The sequence below is a fragment of the Agelaius tricolor genome, unplaced genomic scaffold (assembly GCF_023055355.1).
Source record: "Agelaius tricolor isolate 1412-34295 unplaced genomic scaffold, bAgeTri1.0.p SCAF_79, whole genome shotgun sequence".
Lineage (NCBI taxonomy): Eukaryota > Metazoa > Chordata > Aves > Passeriformes > Icteridae > Agelaius > Agelaius tricolor.
This window is the reverse complement of record NW_027269339.1, coordinates 960,204-981,447: the sequence shown is the minus strand read 5'-3', so window position 1 is coordinate 981,447 and position 21,244 is coordinate 960,204. Positions and strand designations below refer to the sequence as shown.

General features: G+C 37.1%; 1 protein-coding gene across 1 annotated transcript in view; it reads right to left on the bottom strand.

Annotated features, from left to right (window-relative positions):
* Positions 1-21,244, bottom strand: part of OCA2 (OCA2 melanosomal transmembrane protein) — a 161,198-nt gene that overhangs the window by 67,713 nt on the left and 72,241 nt on the right. The window contains exons 15-17 of the mRNA XM_071418236.1: positions 14,900-15,047; positions 13,412-13,469; positions 11,904-12,012 (exon numbers count right to left, since the gene is read on the bottom strand). Of these exons, the coding sequence (XP_071274337.1) occupies positions 11,904-12,012; positions 13,412-13,469; positions 14,900-15,047 (315 nt within the window). The remainder of the gene's footprint in view (positions 1-11,903; positions 12,013-13,411; positions 13,470-14,899; positions 15,048-21,244) is intronic.

Sequence of the window (21,244 nt, the reverse complement as noted above, 5' to 3'; positions counted from 1 at the left end):
GAAACTCTCCTTAGAAAATAAGAGAGATTTGGAGCAAAAGAAGCTCTCTTCAGATATCATCCTTCAGTACATTCTGAAGTATTTTAATACACATATTTAGGTAACTGAGAGAAAATGCAAATCAAATGCACAATTAGCCAGAAAATGCAAATAGCAAATCTCCTGTCTGAGCAAGACTCGCTTTCCCTCTGCATAGTTAAAATTCTTTCTAGAGCTGCTTGACCCCTCTGGTTCATTTATCTTATAACTCACAGAGTTCCCAAAGCAGCAGAGGAAAGAGAACTGTCAGTTCTATCTACCACGACTTTTCAATAGCAAAGTTGATCTGCTGTATTATAAAACAAAGCAAATCTCTTCATGAAAATTAAATTTATTTAGTCTGTACATAAAGGAAAGCTTTATAGAAATGCACTGCCTAATTTTCTTCTGACTGTTGTCTTGGCTGTTCTCTGAATTCTGTTTAAAAACAGTGGGGCCAACTCCACCTTAAATAAATATGATGGCAATTTCTGTTAAGAATGCTGCAAGGGAGAGTAGGTATGTGTTGATTTGAAGCTAAGTAGCAGAATTTTAAGTACTATTTTCTAAAAACCTACTTGACAACATAACGTACATTTTGAATGTAATTACAACAAAGTGAAGAATTAAAGAATTTCTCATTACTTATGGGACAACCTGTGAAAATATCTTGGTATTATTCCACCCTTCTGTTTCCAATAATAATGAATCAACTAGAACATGCTATATGGAGATAACAATTAATCACTAAAGCTAATGAAGTAATACAGAATTGCAGAAGAGGTGGATGGAGCCAGGCATTTTCTCTTACCATGAGTGTTATCAGCACACATTAGCTTCAAGCATGCAGCTTTGCATGGGGGAACAGTGCCTGGCCTTACAATATTTTTCCCTGAGAATACAAACAGGCAAGGGAGGTGTCATCCTGCCATGTTTCAGCAAGTACAGCTCTCCAGAGGGAAGTGCAAACACATCAGCTGCCAGCTGTGGCTGCACAGAGCTGATTTCAGTCTGGGAGAGGAGAGGAGAGGAGAGGAGAGGAGAGGAGAGGAGAGGAGAGGAGAGGAGAGGAGAGGAGAGGAGAGGAGAGGAGAGGAGAGGAGAGGAGAGGAGAGGAGAGGAGAGGAGAGGAGAGGAGAGGAGAGGAGAGGAGAGGAGAGGAGAGGAGAGGAGAGGAGAGGAGAGGAGAGGAGAGGAGAGGAGAGGAGAGGAGAGGAGAGGAGAGGAGAGGAGAGGAGAGGAGAGGAGAGGAGAGGGAGAGGAGACTTTATTGGAATTTTTTATTTACTAAGAAGAATTTTGAAAGTACTAGGACACGTTAAAGACTGGCTTCTCTGTTTGTCTTTTTTTTTCCTAGCTTCCTGGACCCCAAAAGAGAGCCATGAGGAAGAGAAATAGAAATAATTTTCAAAAATAACTTCTCATTACTTTAGTGAAAACAAAGCCCATTTACTGCTCCACAGACCACTTCCTTTACTGCCTTTTATTGCCTCTGCTTCATAACAATTGATGTCCCAGAAAGAGAACTTAGACAGAAACTGAACCTAAATTCTATTTCTACCTGTTGAAGAGGATGACAGTTTCTATTTATTTTAGGGGAAAGGAAACGAAATTTTATTATAAAATGCATCTTGCAAATTTATAATGCATTCTTCATAAGAAAAGATTTCCATGTCTTCTGTCTGGTGCCAGAAAAAAAAAAAAAGTACAGTAGAAATTGCTTAAGGGCTTTGCTTTTCTTATACCCAGTAGGCAAAACCACCTTTGGAATAACACTTAGCTCATGCTGAGTGGAACACAATTGCAGTCCTACTCAAAAAAAAAAAAACCCTTATTTTTAAATAATAAAGTAAATGAACTTGAAAATACAAAACAATCTAATAGAGTAAAATAGATATCTAGATTTTGGAGGTAGGCAGGAGAAAGAGAAATAAATTAGGGAGAAAAAATGCTAATTTGTAGGCCTTTCAAATGCTCATTAAGAAGAATGTGCATTCCTCAGCAAAAGTAATTTTGACCTACTACCTCATAGTAGTAGGTCAGAAGCATAGAAGCATAACAAGCTTCCTCTGAGCAAAGTGAAATTGTGGACTCTGCATGTTCACTTTATATGCACAGAATTTGGAGTAATGCATTTAAGAAGACTGAGAAAATTTCACTTTTCTGGAAACTGAAATGGCACTTGAGACTTTGAACTGAAAACCAAAGTCAGGGTAACATTGCGTGATCCCACTGATGGCCTGGGCAAAACAGCAGGCTACTCAAGACAAGTCAAGAGAATACATTTAGGTAGGAAGAGATAAAACTGCAAAAATCCAGGATGGGAAGCAACTGGATGCCAAATAGTCCTCCAGAAAAGACTTGAGAAACACTGTGTATCATAACTAAATCTCATGGTCCACTGAAATACTGAACCAGGGCTATAAATAGTAATTCTGTGAAACAGCCTCTGCTCTCCTCATCCCTGGCAAACCCTGAAAATATATATTGTAAGGTGCATACCCATTAGGAAATCTGAAGCAGGGAAGGAAGCACAATCAACAGCCTGAAGAGCTGATTTTCAGGAAAAATGTAAAGAATCCAGGCCACTTAGCTCAAAAATAAGATAATTTAAGAGGTCCTGACAAATCTTTGGGTAAATACCAGGCTTCCCCAAAGGGCAGAGAGCAATCCATTCATGTCAGCAGTAGTGGGTAGGACAAGAAAGAGTAAAAAGAAGATGTTAATAGCAGTGACAATGATTTAGGCAACACAATATTCAGGGTCACACATTTATAGTGATTGAGAAATATTTTTTTTAAAAAAACATCTAGACCAGTTTCTGCCAGATGAAAATATAGTACCCCGCTCTGCAAACAGATGGGAGGGACACACTGATTTTTTATGTTTTTCTCAAAGTATGATTTTAGTTTTCTGTGCTTTTTAAAGTTCTTTTTTTGTCATTGTAGCTTAAGGATGTATGCCAGTCCTTAATGTAGTATATGCTTCATCAGCCTCTTATATAAGCCTATAAAAATATTGGGGTGAAAAAGTTAAATCAAAGACATATGTGCAGTAGTGCTTGCTCTTCTCATAGAATATGTTTTATCAGTACTTCCGAATGTGAATGAAAATGTTCCATATTTTGGTTTATTCAAATTATCTTTTATTTTATCAGGAATGCCTGAAAATATACATTCTGAATTCTTGCTGAATATTTCTAAGAAGCACTTGCTGCCACTGGTAAGTGCTCTTTTATCTTTACTATTATTTTTTTTAATATAAAGTTACCCTCTCACAAAGCAACTTGCCAGTCTTTTGAGCAGTCTCTTTTCACAGGCTTAGCTTCATGGAAATCATTTTATATTCTTTGCTATTTTTAGCACCATAGTTTAGGCAACTCCTTAGGGGAGAGAACAGTGAAGGTGACAGTCCAAGACTTGCACCACACCAATAAATACTTGGTACAATACAAGAGGAATAAAAGGATATGGAAAAAAACGGTGGAAGCTATAACCCCATGCAAGACAAAATAAGCAGGATCCTATGCTGATACAAGGTAATTATACAATAAAAACCAGAAGCATTGCATAAAGCAAGGTAAAGAACTGACTGCTCTGTGATCCCAGATCATCCCATGTGCCTCAGGAAAGGATGTGCTGGACTTTGTTGAATAGCTGTAATATCATGAATGTGAAACCATATTCAGCATTGCATTGTAATGCCAACCCCCAGCTTCATCAACTGTCCAAACACAATTTTATAGATGAGGCAGGATGGCTCTCAAAACAGAACTCTGTAAGAAAGAAACCTGGTTAGACATTTCTACAGCTGGGCACTCCATCTCCAGAGATGAGCTGACAGATATATAGCTGTCTATATCACACCAGTCTGTAAGTCTGAAAAATTACAGAGTACTCTCAGTAAAGGTCGCTGCAAACAAACACACTCTATTGCATAGCCTTATTGACTCTAGTGAGCAAAAAATAATTTGAGGAGCTGCAAATATCAAGATAAAGGAAAGGTCGGCTTCTCTAGAAGCAAGCAATAAAGATCAAAGGCTGCACTAGCAGATACAACTGTTACTGGTCCTTGGTTTTTTTCTTGTCAAATGTGTGGGCAGCTGCATGGACAGGGGTATTGTATAATGCATGCATAATTATCTATTTTTAATTACAACCGTGACATTTCAAGGCAGAATTTTTGAAAACTATCCTAAAATAAATTAAGACTGCAAGGATCATGGAAAGCAGATCTCTTGTATGTCCACAAGCAAGGTGTTATGCTGACAGGGTAACTAACATCTGGACCAGACTTTTTGAGTCCGAGTCAATGTTGACTGCATTGATGTAGCTTCGCTCCCATTCTCATTATTAAAATATTATAATCAAATTTATTTTTAACTCATGTTCATGTACACTCTACCAGGAATGCTTTTGACACAACTATGAATCAAAGATGTATGAAGTCTCTCCAATACAGTTATGTCCATTCTCATTTTTAGAAAACAGTTTGCGTTTTCACGGTGCAATCAAGTGAAAATGCCACATATCAGAGGCCAGCAGGTCAGTCCCATGCAGAGCTCTTCTTGACCTCAATGTAAAAGTACTAGACCACCTAAACCAACACCACCACATGCCACGACAGATAACAGAGTTAATGGATGAAGCACAGGCAGGGAGGTTAAGAGCACTAAACGAGGACAAATATATCGAACTCCACTGGCAATGGTAACTGATGACACCTGGGGAAAAGGGCTGCAAGCAGCCCCAGCAAACACACCTACAAGGATCTGGAAGAGTCTCCAGAAAAGCCTGAAGACTTTGAAAGAGTACAGCTTAAAATGTTGGCTCTAATCTTCTTATGGATGCTTTTATCAGAGGCTACAACACAGTGCTTTATTTACCACTGTCAGATCAGCAATTAAAGAAATAACTTCAGTCATGGAAAGCAGCATTACAGCTTCATTTAGGTGGAGCATTAATGGAAAATGGTAAGGGAAGAAAGGAATTGCCACAGACAAGAGTCCCTGAGTACCTGCAGCTAAAAGAAATACATAAGATGATAAAAAAGAATCCAGGTTTATCAGTAACTCAGCTGTGTTTAGTTATAGATGATTGAGTAAACCTATGAGACGGTCAAAACCCATTTTAGGGGTAACAAAAAGAACAAGAAAAAAAGCATATAATATACATCACACCTCATAAAATAAAATCAGGTATAATGTAGAGCTGAAAACCAAATTTGAATAAGTAAAGTGTGACACTTCATAAAATATATTAAAATGGGCTCAAGTGAACTGAAGCACAGGAAGTAAGAAACCATCAACACCAACACTATTTACGTCTTGGCAAAGAAGAGGAGGACATCCCTAACATGTCATCTCATCCCAGCAAAAACCCTCAGGTTATCAACCCTCTGTTGTAACTCCTTCCAGCCTAAATGCGTGATGCTTAGCACCCTGGAGAACATCAAAGGGAGACCATAACAACAGGAAAAAAAGGACAATTATACTGGGATTATTCTTTTGAGTTTTGAGTGGATTTTTGGGTTGTGGTTTTTTTGGGGGGGAAGGAGAAAACTTGGTTGGTTGGTTGGTTTTTTACAACAGTCTATACTGCATATTGTTAATGAGGGTTTGTTTTTATTTTTTTATTGATTAGACATATTAGACTCTAAGTATTAATATTATCATAAGATGAACAATAACTGCTTCCTTTGGTTGCACTGGTTGCAACTTTTAACTTCTTACTGTTAATAAATTCTCAGCTCTAGATATAGAAGATGTTCCCCTTTTTGCCCAGAATATGACAAGCTTAAGAAGACCATGGAGACTTTGAGAACAGGAGCCTTCTGCCTTGTAAGAGAAGGCAATTCAAATGTTTTGGAGGCCAAAGCCATTTACTTTACTGAAATATGTGAAGGAGTTTCCAGGCAACTACAGATTATTCAGGATGGTATTTTTAGCTCTACAGAAAAGGTCCACAAATGTTACATCCCAAGCTTTGCATCTGTTTGCCTAGTTTATCAAGTCATGTTAGAAAGCTTTTCAAAATAATGAAACAAAATTTAAATTAAAATGAGGGGGGGGAGGAGAGGGAAGAGAGACGAAGAAAAGAAAGTAGTCATTGTGACAGCTTTAAGTGCAGTTGACAATAAAGTATCATTTGAGCCATTACTTAGGAGTCAACACCTACAAGCTTTTATCAGCTAAAACTGATTCATTTCCTAGTCCTAGCTAATTTCTAGATAAATGTTAGCTTTAGTGACAAATTAAAGACCAAATGTGCACTTTTCACAATGAGGATATAGTGACATAGGAAGTGAAATATAAGATGTGCTAAACTTAATGTCACTCTTGGCATCTGGCCTACGCTTTCTAAAATCTAGATTGTTCACCAGTTTTTATATCTTAATAGCTGTCTGTCTCGAGAGGATTTTTTGTTTTCTTAGGCATTAAAAAATTATACATCAGCTTATTAAACTGGTCTATGGTTTTTGCCAGATATTTTATAAAACAACTCCTCAATAACACTGAGTAGCTCTATAATAAACATTTCATCTGAACTATTGCTCAAATTAACCTGAAACCAAACAGGTTTATATAAGCACTCTCTTTTTTTTCTTCCTCTCCATAGGAACAAACATGTTTTTTAAGTCATTTTTTTCTGTTTCTGAAAATATCATTTTATTGTTTGTAAACAAATGTCATATTCATACAATTCCACCATCACACAGAATAGTGGCAGAACATAGTTCAATCTATTAATCACTGATAAGATATGGAAAAAATATTCCAAAATAAAATTTCAAAGTACAGAATTAAGAGCCTTTGATATCAACACCCCTCTCATGCTAATGGGATCTGTCCACACCTTTCTCAACCCTGTGCTCTTCTACAAGGATATATAAATCTTTTGGATCTGAGGAATTCTGCTGCACTCTGGGAGGCAGGATCTTTCTCACAGGCCTGTGGGGGAGAGGTTCAAGTTTAAAAGCACTTTCACCATTCTAAAGAAGCTTCTTAGCACAAGTTCAAATGCACATACATAGCCTATCCTAGGCCCCATATAAAAGCTGGAGTGGGGAGTGAGGGGAGTTTATTAGAGTTCTTCTTGAGCAGCTTCCTAGGATGCATCTTCAGAACAAAACCACACAGAATACATTTATTTCCCTTGTGGAATACTGGAGATTTTTAGTTTACATAATCACATAATTTAGTCAAAGACCCTTAAGTTAAAGACTTCTGCCATTGGTTACAGCACTGCAACTCACGCAAGCTTTTACACACACACATACTTACCCTACAAATCTGTCTCAAAGCTGTTAGCAAAGAATCATTCTTGCAGTGAGCTCCTAATTTAAATGTTACAGAAAATAAATAGATTAAGCTAGTGGTTAAAATCTTAGTAGGCTGCAATAATGGAGAACTGGCATCATTGTTTCTAAGTAAATATTGGTATGAAACTTCACACATTCTAAAAAAAATGTAAGTTTGTGAGGCTCTCTAGGACTTTGCAGCCCTCTCTTCCTCACTAAGCAAGCTATCTGATAAGTGCCACTCAGTTTCAACTCTATCATAATTTTTGGTTCATCTATGTAAATTACAGTGTAAGCTGAAAATTGAGCATGTCCACTGAAACATGTGAAAATCAAAAGCAGGACAAAAATCAAAAGCATGTAAAGAGGAGAAACTTCAAATCTTATCCACTTCCCTTAATTTGAGAAGTGACTCCTCTCTCCAGTAAAGACAATATTTTTGTTATCATTTGCATAATAGTCTCTATAAACATAATGGAGGGAGGAGCAGTGTTCGACTGAGGCCCTTTCCCATTGGGATATTTAATTTCTCGTGTAAATGTGAACAAATTTTCTGTAAATTATTGAAATGAGTCAATAAATATGGCAACTGGTATTCAAAGGAGTGACAATATAACAAGAGTCTTCCATATCTACACCAAGTACATTTCTCCTTTAATGCTCTGGCAATAAAATTAAGAGAAGTCTGCACAACATGATGTACCAAAAAAACAGAAGTCAGTTTAAATTAAATTAAAGCAGTTATTTTCCTACTTCTCCACTATTTCGATCACAGTTTTAAAATGTTTCAAAGATGCAAGATACAACTAATTGCCATAAACTGCAAAAAGAGGTCTTCAGACCCTCACAAGTAGCTGTAGCAGAATTTGCAGACTTAGTACACATTCAGAAGTTAAACCACATCAATATAGAGGACAAGAGAATGTTTTGCAAGAGAAAGAAGTCTCATCAAACAAGATAACCTTTGTTTGTAAATATTAAGGAATTTTAGCTTTAGTGCAAGAATGATGAGGGAAATTCAGATCTAGGATGTTTGCCTGACTGGAGTGACATAGAATATTGACTATACACCTTGTCCTAGTGCCCAGAATGGTCATAGTGATCATGTCATTGCTTGAATGTTCCTAAAGTTAGTTTTGAGTTCCTAAATTTGGGGAGTTTGCTAACACTGCTTTGATTAATCATACCAAAGATGAAACCAGGCTGAATCACAGCTGTTGACCTCCTCCACTGATTAGTGACACCCCAAAGATTATTCTGAGGGCAGATGAAGGTAATTAGCTTAAATACTGATGTCTGAAGGATCACAGATGCCATGGCACCAAAAATACCAGAATGGGCTCAGACAGCAGCATTAAGACACCACTCCTCTGTACAAGTGAAAAAAAAATCCAAGACAGCTCCTTCCAGTGAGCAAATGGCAGTCCTTAATTATGGAAGAATTCAATGAATCCAAAAGATCTCTCCCTGTTCCCTTGCTTAAATAATTCATCAAAGGAACATGAGGAAAGCCATGGATGGTAACACCATAGGTTCACCTGTGCAAGAGTCGTGTCTTTAACAGGAAAAATGGGGGCAATAAGGCAGGAATTAATATACAAATAAGGCAAAACCACCATTGTATTTCAAATAAGGCATAAAGAACAATTGTATTTCTCCTGGCATTCCATCCCTGCTTCCAGCAGCCAAAATTGAGGCAGCATCTCCTCTCTGAAACAGGAACTATCTCATCTCTTTACTCTTGGGTTTTCACCTTGTTCTTTGAATATGAGAGCAATAGAGTTTGTTTCAACCTCTTAAAGGAGAAGAAGACATTCCCATGTCTCAGAAACTAGTCGGTCTGGCCCTGGGAAAGAGGTGTCCAGAGGTAGAAGAGAGCAAGAGTGAGGGCGTCTGCAAGAGCAGGCTGCCTGCATTTCATGCAGAAAGCACAGACAGGCAGCCAAAAGCAGGGCCATGGAGATAATGGGTCCCTCTTCACAGATACTAGAAGGAACTGCACAAAGTTCACAGCAGCTCAGCAACTCATTGAACTGACTAAAACCAAATCAAAGATAAAGCAGCTTCCCCACAGGAGAAGAAGGAATTGAGCTATAAATTGATTTTAGTACTTTTTCTGACCCAGTCACTTTGAGCGCTCCCTTCAAAAAATCTAGCTTAAAATTTCAGCAAAATCTTGCTTTATATTACTTTTTAAATCTTTTTCAGGCATATTAATATAGTCCAAAGCTCTAGACATGCCTGCCTAGAAGATAAAGTCAAAATAGTAGCCAGGTAAAATCCTCAAATGGGCTTTAATTTCATCCTTTGTCATCTTTTCTCAGATGTTTTAATAATGCTTTATCAATAAAATAAAATCTCATGGGGCCAAATGAAAGTAGTGTAGGAGTCTTACAGTTTTTAGTATCTGGGTTTTTTTAAGTCTCAGTACTAATCTTTTATTAACATAGCTATTTCATAGAATTACACTAAATAAATTAATGAACAGGCACAAGAAAACTGAATAGGAAAGAGTTCTGCGTTTCAAAAGGCAGTTAAGTATTCAAATTTTATTATTTAAATTAAAATGTCAGTACCTTCAAATTATATTAATGATTCCATGTTCATAATGAAAAAATTGTATCAAGGCTTGGGACTGATACAGAATTTAAAAATCTTTCTAATTCTCACTACCAACTGCAATTTAAAGTTATTAGATTTCTATCATTTCAACCTCTGTATAAACCATTATTCTGGTAGAAAATTAAACACTGAACTGCAATTTTTATGAGAAAAACATATTGAACAAATTTACCCACCCAAGCCAACAGAGTACAAGATGTAGTGTACATTAAGAAGTATATTTCCATGCTTTGGAAGACTAAAATCCACAGAGCCTCACAGCAGCCCTACTTCAGTAATGATAAATAAGTGACAGCTATCATCAAGACCGAGAAATTCAGGAAACAAAACTGAGAACCTGTAAATTATGGGACCTGTAAACTTATCAGTAGAAGTTTACAGGTTCAATTACTTTTCAGTAGAAATTATGTGTGTGCTTTAGTAACATTTATTCATTGATATGACAGGTTTGCCGTGAATGCAGAACAGGGAGAAATTATACAGAACACATACAGCCCTTATTTACTTTCAAGGTTGTTATTTGGCTACTGAACAAAAACCTATACTGCAAAACATTCCATTTATTTTCATTTATTTTACTGGCATAAAGCAGGACAAAAAAAAAAGATCAATAGTTACTACATTTCCTCTAGCAGCGACTCCAACTCCTTTGCAGTATTGAAAAAAAATTCTTACCAGGAGCATACACAACTAGTACTGTTTAGTTTTAATGACTGTCTGGCTTTTCAAAAACATTTAGACATGTTTGGCTTAATTCAAGAAGTTCTACATGGTTCAGTGCCACTTATCTGAGACACAAAAGTAAGAGTGTACATTGATTTCTTAAATTGTCAATACGAAGGCCTTTCTTATGTTTTCAGCCTCCGTGACTTCAAAAGCATTCAAAAATTTTCACCTTCTGCATTTTCCCAGACCTTATTAGCATAGCACATTTTTCTGTTTTAATACAGCATTTTACCTTTTAAATTCTTGACAGTAATCTTCATGGGCTGAATTGCCCATTTGCATGGTAAATAGTCTGTCAGTAGCAGATATGGAATGTCTTGCTTACAACCTGATCACCATTGTAGAGCCATAACTGGCTCTATATCTTGCACAGTAAAAATAAGTGTCAATGTAATATCTGTGTATATGATTATTGATTTATTCATTATCAGCTGTTCCTCTTCAAGCCTGCTCCATCTTTCAGCCACTGAGATAGAAGTATATAGTGTGTAAATTCAGATTGCATGAAAAAAAATGTATTTGAATTCCATAATCTTGAAGAGCTCAGCAGCCAAAAAAAAAATTTCTTTTTTTGGCCAATGCATAGGTAGGTTTTATGACTATCTTTAAGTTAAATGTGAGATTCTACTTGGTTCTGTTTTCAGGTTATGTGGAACTTTTTCTTGTAGAGATATACAACTACCTGTATAAAAACCTCCACATATAGATCTATATATAGAAATTGCACACAGAGCTACTTTCATTTCACCCATATACAGTGTCCTCCAGTTTTTATTTTTGGAAATGAATTATTATGGTGATAAAATAATGGAGAGTGTAAATTATACAAAGAGCTTTCTATCCTTAAGAAATGATGCCAAACTGCTTCTTTGTTCTACCATGGAGTGATTATCTTCTGAAGTCCCTGATGCATCTTGGTCATTCACTCAAACAGTGCAAATGATGCCAAGGTCAAATTTGCTCATTCTGAAATGTTTAGCCAGCTCATTAGTATTGGAAATCCAGAAAATGAAGTCATGAGCACTCTCTGTTACTCCTGCTGGAGTAACTGAGACGTGACTGAATTTTTAGAACCTGCTCTTCTCTTCCCAGAGAAATTGCTGCTTAACCTGGTAAAATTATGAGGACAGAAACATATGAAAAAGGGTTTTCTGAAAAGATCAAGACTCAGAAAGATATGGCTGGCTTTTTTTCAGGGAGTTTGCTTATTTTACTTTGAACAAAACTAGGAAACTTACCAAGATCTAGGTAGATGCCTGGAACAAATGAGTTGATAAAAAACATAAGAATAACACATCCCAGCACTGTCAGACATTTGATGAGCAGAATTTTGTCTGTTATTCTGTGCTGGAGACAGACAAGAAAATAAAATTAGCAATTGTATTAAAGAAGAAGCTATGTATTATGCATAGAGTTCAGAAAAGCATGTGTGAAGTGCAAACTGCTGTTCCTGTATTGTATGTTCCTCTTGAGCATAAAAGACAGAACTACCTGAATAGTTTTTATAGGTGTGCTTCTTATGCATACCTATAAAAAAACATGAATATGTGGTCTAACAGGCTTTAAGAGATACAAGTATCTAGGACCTGCTGCATACATTCAGCTGTACTCAGGCACCCCCTTAACAACTTCAGTCCAGAGGGTGAAGCAGCGTTGAAATGCAACTCCTACCAAAGAGGGCATTCTGAGCACTCTGTGGTTTTGTGATCTGGGACAAAACCACCCTTCTTTTTTCAGGTGTGCTTTGAAAATCTATAAACCACTCTAGAGGTCAAATCGTTCACACCTCCTGTACAGCTCTCATGTAATTGCTAAGCCCTTCATCTCTACAGAGTTTGTACACCTCTGTGCCCAGCTCCTGCTTCACTGTGTCAATCTCCTTGTGTCCTCAGCCCCCACACCCAGTGCTTTCTGTCGTGTCTCTGCTTTCACTACCACTCCAGGGAATCACTTTCTCCCAGACTGAGTTTGTCTCTTGTTTCATGTAGTTTAAAGCTCTACTAAAATACAAGTCTCTGTTCTTTAAAAAGTTTTTCTCTTATCCAATGCCTTGAAAAAGGTGTAAAGAAAATCTGCTGGGTTTGGTCTGGTTTGGTGTGACACCTAGGACAGTGTTCTCCCAGACAAGGACTTGCACCCCAAGGAGTCCAATCAAGGACTTGAGCTCTCAGACACAGGCCTGATTCATTAGTGATGCCAGTGAGGTAGAGAGATTGTGACACTTAGATAATTAAATTTAGGAGACATTAATCCCACGACAGAGTCTCCATCTTCTCAGGTTCAGCATAAGGACTTAAGCAGTGCTAGTATGTGCACAGCTAAAAGAACAGGATTTATCAAATGGTTTATCCCTACTTGAATAATAAAAGCAGTGACGTCACCAAAATGCATTAAATGCATTGGGTACATTAGTAGGAGTGTACTCTATTATCATTCATCATGGCTACAATTTATTGACATCACCTGAGCCTTTCTGGCTATGGATTAAAAAGTTAAGAAAACACTGCTGAACCATTACTTCATTCTTTAAGTTACAGTTTTCTAAGGAACAAAAGTACAAAACCTCACCATGTGGTTCAGTAATCTTGTCTGACCAAGAAGCCAACCACCCTGGCTGCTAACTTTTTGGCTATCAAATTAGCTACTAAATTAGCTAATAAATTTCCATTAGATTTAAGGCACTATTTCTCTATAAAGGCATAGCTTCATTTACATGAATACTGGGGAAAAAATAGTATCTACTTACGTTTTTCTGAAGTTCCTGGATATTTGTTTCCCAGTTTTTATCTTCTTGTGAAATTTGTCTGAAAGAAAATGACACCTACTTTTTTCCAGAGTGAAATCAGAGCTCAGCCAAGAGCATTGGAATAAATCCCTCTCATCACATATAGATCTCCTCTTTCCCTGTGCGGAGTAACCCATACCACAAAGGAGTCGTGGCCTTCTTACATCCAGCAGCAAAATTTCCATGAGCATTCACTTAAGACTCCACTTTTGTAACAAGCTCCACTAATACACAAACCCTTCTGTTTATTAAGAAAGCCACAGGCTGAGAAGGAGCTGGACTTCAGGGTATGGACCTCAGGATAGGATCTGGCTATCTGCAATGTGTAGTTCCCTTAACAGTTTCAGGAGCTGATGTGTGTGTCCCACTGTGATAAAACAAGGGTCGTGTGCTAACATCAGCAAGTCAGAGCACACATGTTTCACATTAGCATTTTATAATGAAGTTTTTAAGATCTGAATAACTTCACTGTGTTATCGGTGCAGTCTGGCCTCCAGCAAAAAGCCTTGGGCTTTGCACTTCAGGAGCTCTGTTAATGCTAATGAATTTTTACATTGCTGTAAATGTGCTGTGCTGGAGGAATCCCGATTTTTAAGATTAAATATACAATTTTCATTTGTAAGTCAGTAGGGTCCTCTTTACAATATCATAAACTCTGAGAATCTTAAAATCTTTTGTAAAGGAGGTGATTTTAACAGCCTTATTTGTCTTGAAGTACTAATACTCTCACTCAATTCAAAATACACAATATCAGCAAAAATTATGTAAAAAATCTTATTATTGGAATAGTTCAATAAATCATATTTACATTTTCTTGCTCAAATTCTTTAACAAAGTTATTAATTAAAATTAAATATTCCAATTTCACTTTAGGCAATTAACATCCAAAATATTTATCATTGCTATTTTCAATCATCAAATTCCATGGCATAACATCTGTTTTTACTAGAATCTAAACAAAACAAGGTCATTATTCTTTTTGTGATAGTTTATGTAAACCTCTTTTCTATACATAAAAATATGTCTGCACTCAGGTTCACAATGAAATGTTGATTATGAAATAATTGTAAACCACAGCAATTCACTGGTGAAATATTTTTCAAATTCACCCATTCACTGCAGAGAATTTGAAATTTTCAGTTAAAAAAAAGCAACTCCAGCATCTTACTGTGCTGAAGTCACAACTGTAAGGAAAAGTGTAGCTATATATTTGTGATCTTTTTAAACCGAAAGCTGCCTGAAATGTCTAGGCCTTTATTTTGGGCCATATTGACAAATATATTTTCCAGGCCTAACACATCAGTTTTGTCCTAAAATAGTTTGTTTTACTGAGGCTGAGAGTAGCTGTTCCTATCTGCCCCAACATCCATCTCATCAAGACAGAGCTAGGAATGCAGGTCCTGTGAAGGTCCCTGAAAAGGGAGGTTGGACAAGCTGATCCTGGCTTACCTGTGAAACGTCCTCAGCTTCTTCCTCAGGAGCATCTCCAGAGTCAGCACCTTCTGCATCAAGAGACATTTCACAGCAGTCTCCTCTCTGCTGGCTGGGTTGATGCGCTGAGCTGTCAGCCTCCAAACATAGATCTCATGTTTCAGCTCTGAAAAAAAAGCAAAATTACATCAATGTGAAGTCCAACATGTACAAAACCAGAGATGGGTAAAATATGTGTAATGTGCTCTGGACTCAAAGCTCTTAAAGTTATTGGGATGGTTTCCCAACACATTTCCACTCAGGAAGATGCTTTTGTCACTCATTTTGCAGAGCTGAACTGAATGAAAAATTAATAGAAGATTTTCAAAATTTTAAATAAATGAACCACAAAATCTTTTTTTCAAAGAAAAAGAAGTACTGTCTTCAAATGCTTACAAACATTTTCAACAAGCTTAAGGGCTAAAATTGTAGCTTGTTCATTTTTCAACAGAAAACAAGCAGTCAGTATACATTATTATGCTGCTAAGAGATACCAGTTCCCTGTGTGGTCAGGAATTACAGCAAATGCTCCTTCACAGTATTCAAAATAGACAGCATGTTTCCATTCACTCTGTGTTCATACAAGCAATTTTATCTATGTAAGGCAAAAGTGAAATTTGGCAGTGTTATATGGATTAACATTCAATAATATTTTAAAGGTTTCCTAAGAGGATTTAATTCTTAGGCACCGAAAAGATGTGTAAACACAGCAACCATCAGTTTCCTGCTGACCTGGATGATATCTGATCTGATCCTATGCAAATTCAGACAGACTGATTAACACTTCAAAATCAGACTCTAGAATCTTCTCAGAAATTTCAGTCCTTTTTGATTATTTTTTTCCCTGTACTATTGAGGCCTTGGAGAATGACAAAAAATGTGTTCCTGTTCAAGAGGGATGTTAAACTGGGCATGCCAAAAAACCCTTTGAACTTTACAGGAAACCACTAATGAAATAAAAACAGAATATTCATTCAGAAACTATCTGTGCAAATGTTTCCTGGTGAAGCAATGGGATGTTTCCTCATCCTTCTTTTCTGTTCCACTCAAATTTCTTGTCATCGAAGACAAAATGTCAAGAATCCAAGGTTTTATATTTTAAGATTCCTGTTCAATCAGCAAGTTGCTCTCATTCTGAAAATGGACTCTTTATTTCATGTAAACAAGCTATAAGAATTATTTATAACAAAAATATTTAGTGACATAAGAAAAATTTAAATGCATTTTGATGTAGGCCGTGATGTTAATATTTTATGCCACAGCCCTCTAGAGGGTGATGATATCTGCTATCAAACATGTTCAATTCCCCAGTTTCCTTTACAACTATTCATAATGATGATGCAGAGTGAATCTTATAAAGATTGACCATGAGAAGGAATTAGACTGAACAAAACTCAAACATTTAACAACAAAAGTGTCTCCAGAGTCTGATTGATTGACACTGAAGAAAGGGATGTGAACAGCAATTGACATACATCTTATATGGTTTATGTCTATAGATCTGCACTCATCTGTCAAGGTGGTTATGCTTGCCTAAATTTTACAGTGTAACACCAAAAATACAAATTCACACTGTCAAAAGACAGTTTATACCTCAACCACAGATTCCAAAAATATGCCAAATCAACCACTTTCCTTTGTAATATATTTGGTGGTTCTTGCCAGAAGCATAATCTGGAACAAAATTATATTACAATACAGAAAGGTCTTGCTTATCAAAGGATCCACGTGACTTCTGGCCATCATTTATTTTTGCATCAACATTTGTGACACATACATATATAACAGCAGTAATTTTCCACTCACAGAGGGGAAAAAAAGGCCTTTCTGTACTTCATTCTTATGTGATTTTTGAGTGACTATGACTGCAGCTTTGAAACTGTCATCAGTCCAAGGGAGTGTGTTTTGTCTTTTTCTCTGGCAAAGGCTCATGAAGCATGAGCAACCAGTTTGCTGTTCTACTTCCCTACAGGTTGTCTTTTCTGCAAAAACTTTTCTGATGACATCTGTTCATCCTGCATTTCTCCCCATCTTTTCCAAGTGAAATTTCACCAAGGGTTTAGCTGATAGAGGGAAGTTGAATCATGCACCACCTAAATGAGATGCAAGTACTGCACAGTTATTTTCATACAGAGAATCTCTATCTTCTCTCCTTCAGAAAGAGGCAGCTATCATCCCTATATCTGTGCCACAAACAAATCCACAGAGTGGAAAGCAGCATGACTTGTGTTGCAGATTCCTGTACCACATCTGAAATGCCCTGGGGCTAATCTCCAGGATGAGCAAAGTTGGGCTGGTGCTTTGTGATCTATGTTAAAAAATATATGTATGTCTTTACATGGCTTTGATCATGCCTTTATGCACAGCAAGTGCATGCTTGCTTTTTCAGTCATTGGTTTTCCAAACCTCCCAAGGATGTGAACATCTGACCTGCTGTGGAGTTAACTTCAGAGCAAACTGTACTTGGAAAATCAAAACTGTTGATATAACTTCTATAGCACAACTCCTGTTGCAGTAATGACTTGTGCAGAGGTTTTCTAGGTCATCCCACAGAATGTTTCTCCTACTTCTCTTTCATGAACACTCTTATAGCCCATCGTGGCATTGGGTGATAGGTATTTATTAGAAGTAGTGCACAACCTTGAAGTCAGCAATAACAGTTAACATGGCCAAAATCCTTCGGGCCTTGCTATACTTTTCCTATTTCATAACTGCAAAACCATTTAGGCAGAAACCCCCAGAGACTGGGACCATCTGGTATATTATGACATACTGTTTTACACATGGATAGGGACTTAATGCAATCACAGTCTTATCAATCAATCTTTGAAATTACGGCCAAGACAGCACAAGGGCAGCATTTGGCTGCCACTGAACAGAATCACAGGATAGTCCCACACTCTGTTTCTCCATGTCCATAAATTCCTGTGCCCCCCTCAGATGAGATCTGATGGTTATATTACACCAGAGTGAGCTCTCTCCACTCACTTGTCCAGCCCCATGTGCAGGGTTTTTGCAGGGTTAGCTTTATGGTGGATCAGCCTTCTATCCAAAGTAACCTTCCACTCTCAGGTCTGTTGCCAGTAACTGACATGATGAGTCTGTAGCACGGCAGTTTCTCATTAAAGCAGCTAAATTAACATTTGACTGCAACCATAGCACCAGTAGCTGAAGTGATAGAAGCAAAGCTGTTTAGTATTCAGTGATCTGGAGCACAAAAAGACAGGAGGGCTGCAGCTCAGCTCAGTCAGAGAATTCAGCTCACTATGATCACTAAAACCTTTGTGAATGCCATACATTCATAAAGCCCATGAGGCACAACAGCAATATACTTAGCATTATTATTTCCAACAAGAAAATAGAAAAACCTCTATTTCTAACAAGAAAATATTAATTTTTTGCTTAGTTATAGGATCAGATAAAGGCTCCTCAAACATGTAAACCCTATGCTGCTAATCTGTTCTGACTTTGTTGTTGATCATATTTTGCCCTGGAAATCACAAACATTATATCCAGGACCCACTGATTTTAACAAAATTTGAGTTGCTGACCTGGACTGTTACAGTTTAGATAAAATTTCTTCATTTTAGAAGATATTCTTTATTTGAAAACTGCATATTATTTCTGCAATCTGACAATTAATAGTCAGATTGATTTTTACTTGAGTAACCACACATTCCTTCCCACCCATCTGCCAATAACAAAGAAGACATCCTCAAAAACTGAGTTTAATTAATTCCCAGTCTCAGAATCTGAAAAGGCCAGTTTGGTTAATTGAAGATACTCAGAAGAGCATGACCAACCTTGATGAGATTATAAGAATTATCATTAAATGACAATTTTCAACTTGCACGTGCACTAACTGCATAAACTATCTTTTTGCAAGCAACACAAGTTAGCATTGCTGGGCTGTATCTAACATCATTCAAAGTACCTTCATCTGAATATTTGTTTCATTTTTTCTCCACATGTTACTGTAGCTCACCTATTTTCAGTAAAGCAATTGTTTTTCATAGCAAAATTCTCAGAATGAGAATATTTCTGTTTAAATGTTAACTGTAAAGCAAATTAAGTATCATAAATTCTAGCTTAACTAGTGATAGTAATACCTATAACTTTTTATTATGTAACCAATGTTCTAAGCATTATTAGATGGTGTCATCTCCATTTTGTAACTGCAGAAACTAAATCCAAAATTTCAAACCAATGAGTAGAAAAAGATCACCTTGAGGGCTATTCCAGTTCAAACACTTATGCCTCTCTCCTACAGGCAGCACATCCCAACAGGACACAAGCATGAGGATCTAAATCTAGAAAAACCAACAAACAAAACAAAACAAAACAAACAAAAAAACCCCTACCCTGGAATATTCTTGTTTTTATTCCTTTGAATAGTGCAGTTGGTCAATAGTGGATAAGGTAAGCATAGGTATAAATATTGAAGGGTCTTCAAAACTACATCAAAACATGTTTTACCTTATTCAGCTAAATACATGCAAAGGAACACAAGAAATGTGCACAATGCTGCATAAAGCAGTACAGGGAATTTATATAAGCTTTTTAACTCAGCGTGACATCTGAGGCCCCATTTGGTCATAAAGGCACCTAATGCCAGCTCAGCTACCCAGCATGGGATTGCATCCATCACATAGGAATTACAGGGCATCCTCATCCTGCAGCAAGGCAGCTGGAGCCTGGGTGGAAAATCACAAAGTTCATCATTTCAAACACCTAAATTACTCACCAGGAGTCATCTTCCAAGTAAGCTGGAGCAGGCTGCAGCAGGCCCACGGAAGAATCTACAACATTACAAGCCTAACCCTGATTTTATATGGAATAGTCAATTTAGTATGTCTATGATGGTCACATAGGACTCAGATGGAGTTATCCACAGATATTAAGGTGAATTAGAGTTCTCATTACATTTCAGGATGGTTGATAAAGATATACATTAACCTTCAGTTGGCTTGTTCCTGAATGACATGTTGGATATTTCTCTCTCAGGTAACATGGGCTCGGTTCTCCTCTCTGGGCAAGTCAGACTTTAGAAACACAAACTTATTTTAGTGCTACGGCAATTCCCCATCTTTTAAAAGCAGGAATCTGAATGTATTTAGGTTCTCTGTGTGCTCATTAGTACTTACCAATGTGTTTAAAATTCTTTATTCTGTTACACTGAGAATGGGACAAGGAATTCAAGAGCCAAGTATTTTGAGCATGCATTTATCTAAAATTCTACTCTAGTTTGTTTCAGGAAATTTTTCTCATGTGTGAAATCTAGAAAGATAACTCCAGCTCACTATCAAATAGTTTTCATTCAGACTGCCAGGCTTGCCAATGAAAGCCAATTTTGCTGATGTCTTCCATTAAACTACAAGTCTCCCTTAGAAAAAACAACCTCTCTTAAATTCACTGTACTTTCCTCAAACACAACTAGATACATTCCAATCCCAAAGCATTTAGCACAAAATATAACTACTGCTAATGTCCTTTCAGTATGAGAAAAGGTGCCACAAGCCACCACTTAGAGATGGCATTCCCAAGGATAATGAAAAAGAACCATAAAAATATAAAGCCTCAAGAGGACAACAGTCTTTTGGAGTATTTCAAAAGATAGTGCCTCTTCTAATGCTTTTAAGAGGACAAGACGAAGAGCAATACAATGCAGTCTACTTCAGACTCACCATAACTTTTATCAGTGGTTTAGAAGTAAAAATGACAACTAATACATTGAACACGCTTTGATAAATGAAAATAGCAGAGCAATTAAAAGTCTGTCAAGCTTACACTTGAATTTGAAACACCATCACAGTGAAAGCTTTCTGCAACGAATAAACACAGATAATGTGTTGCATAGAACTGAACAGTTGGTTTAAGCTCTGTGTATTAGGAAGACCTTATGATCTTCAGAGCCATGAAAGTGGAAAAACTTTGTCATAGCTTCACTCAAACACCCCAATGGAAAGGCTCTGCCTTGCCAACCACTGTATACCCGTACAATCTTTTCACAGCTGAGGTCTGGATACAAAACCAGAGGGGCACAGAGGCTGTAAAAGAAACAGGAGCTACCACTAAGTTTTTCCCTCCCATCAGTGATTTTCCAGTACTCATTCCTTGCATGCAAAATGAGTAAAATAAATTGTGAGGTGCTGCTCTATTCATTCAGAATGACACTATATTATACCTTATTTCTGCATAAGATAGGTAAAGTAATATTACAGCTGCCTTCTTGTGATGGCTACATTATCAATGCACTAAGCAAATAATATGAGATTATCATACTCTCCTTGTTTTGCAATGCCAGAATCCTATTTTTATCATCTG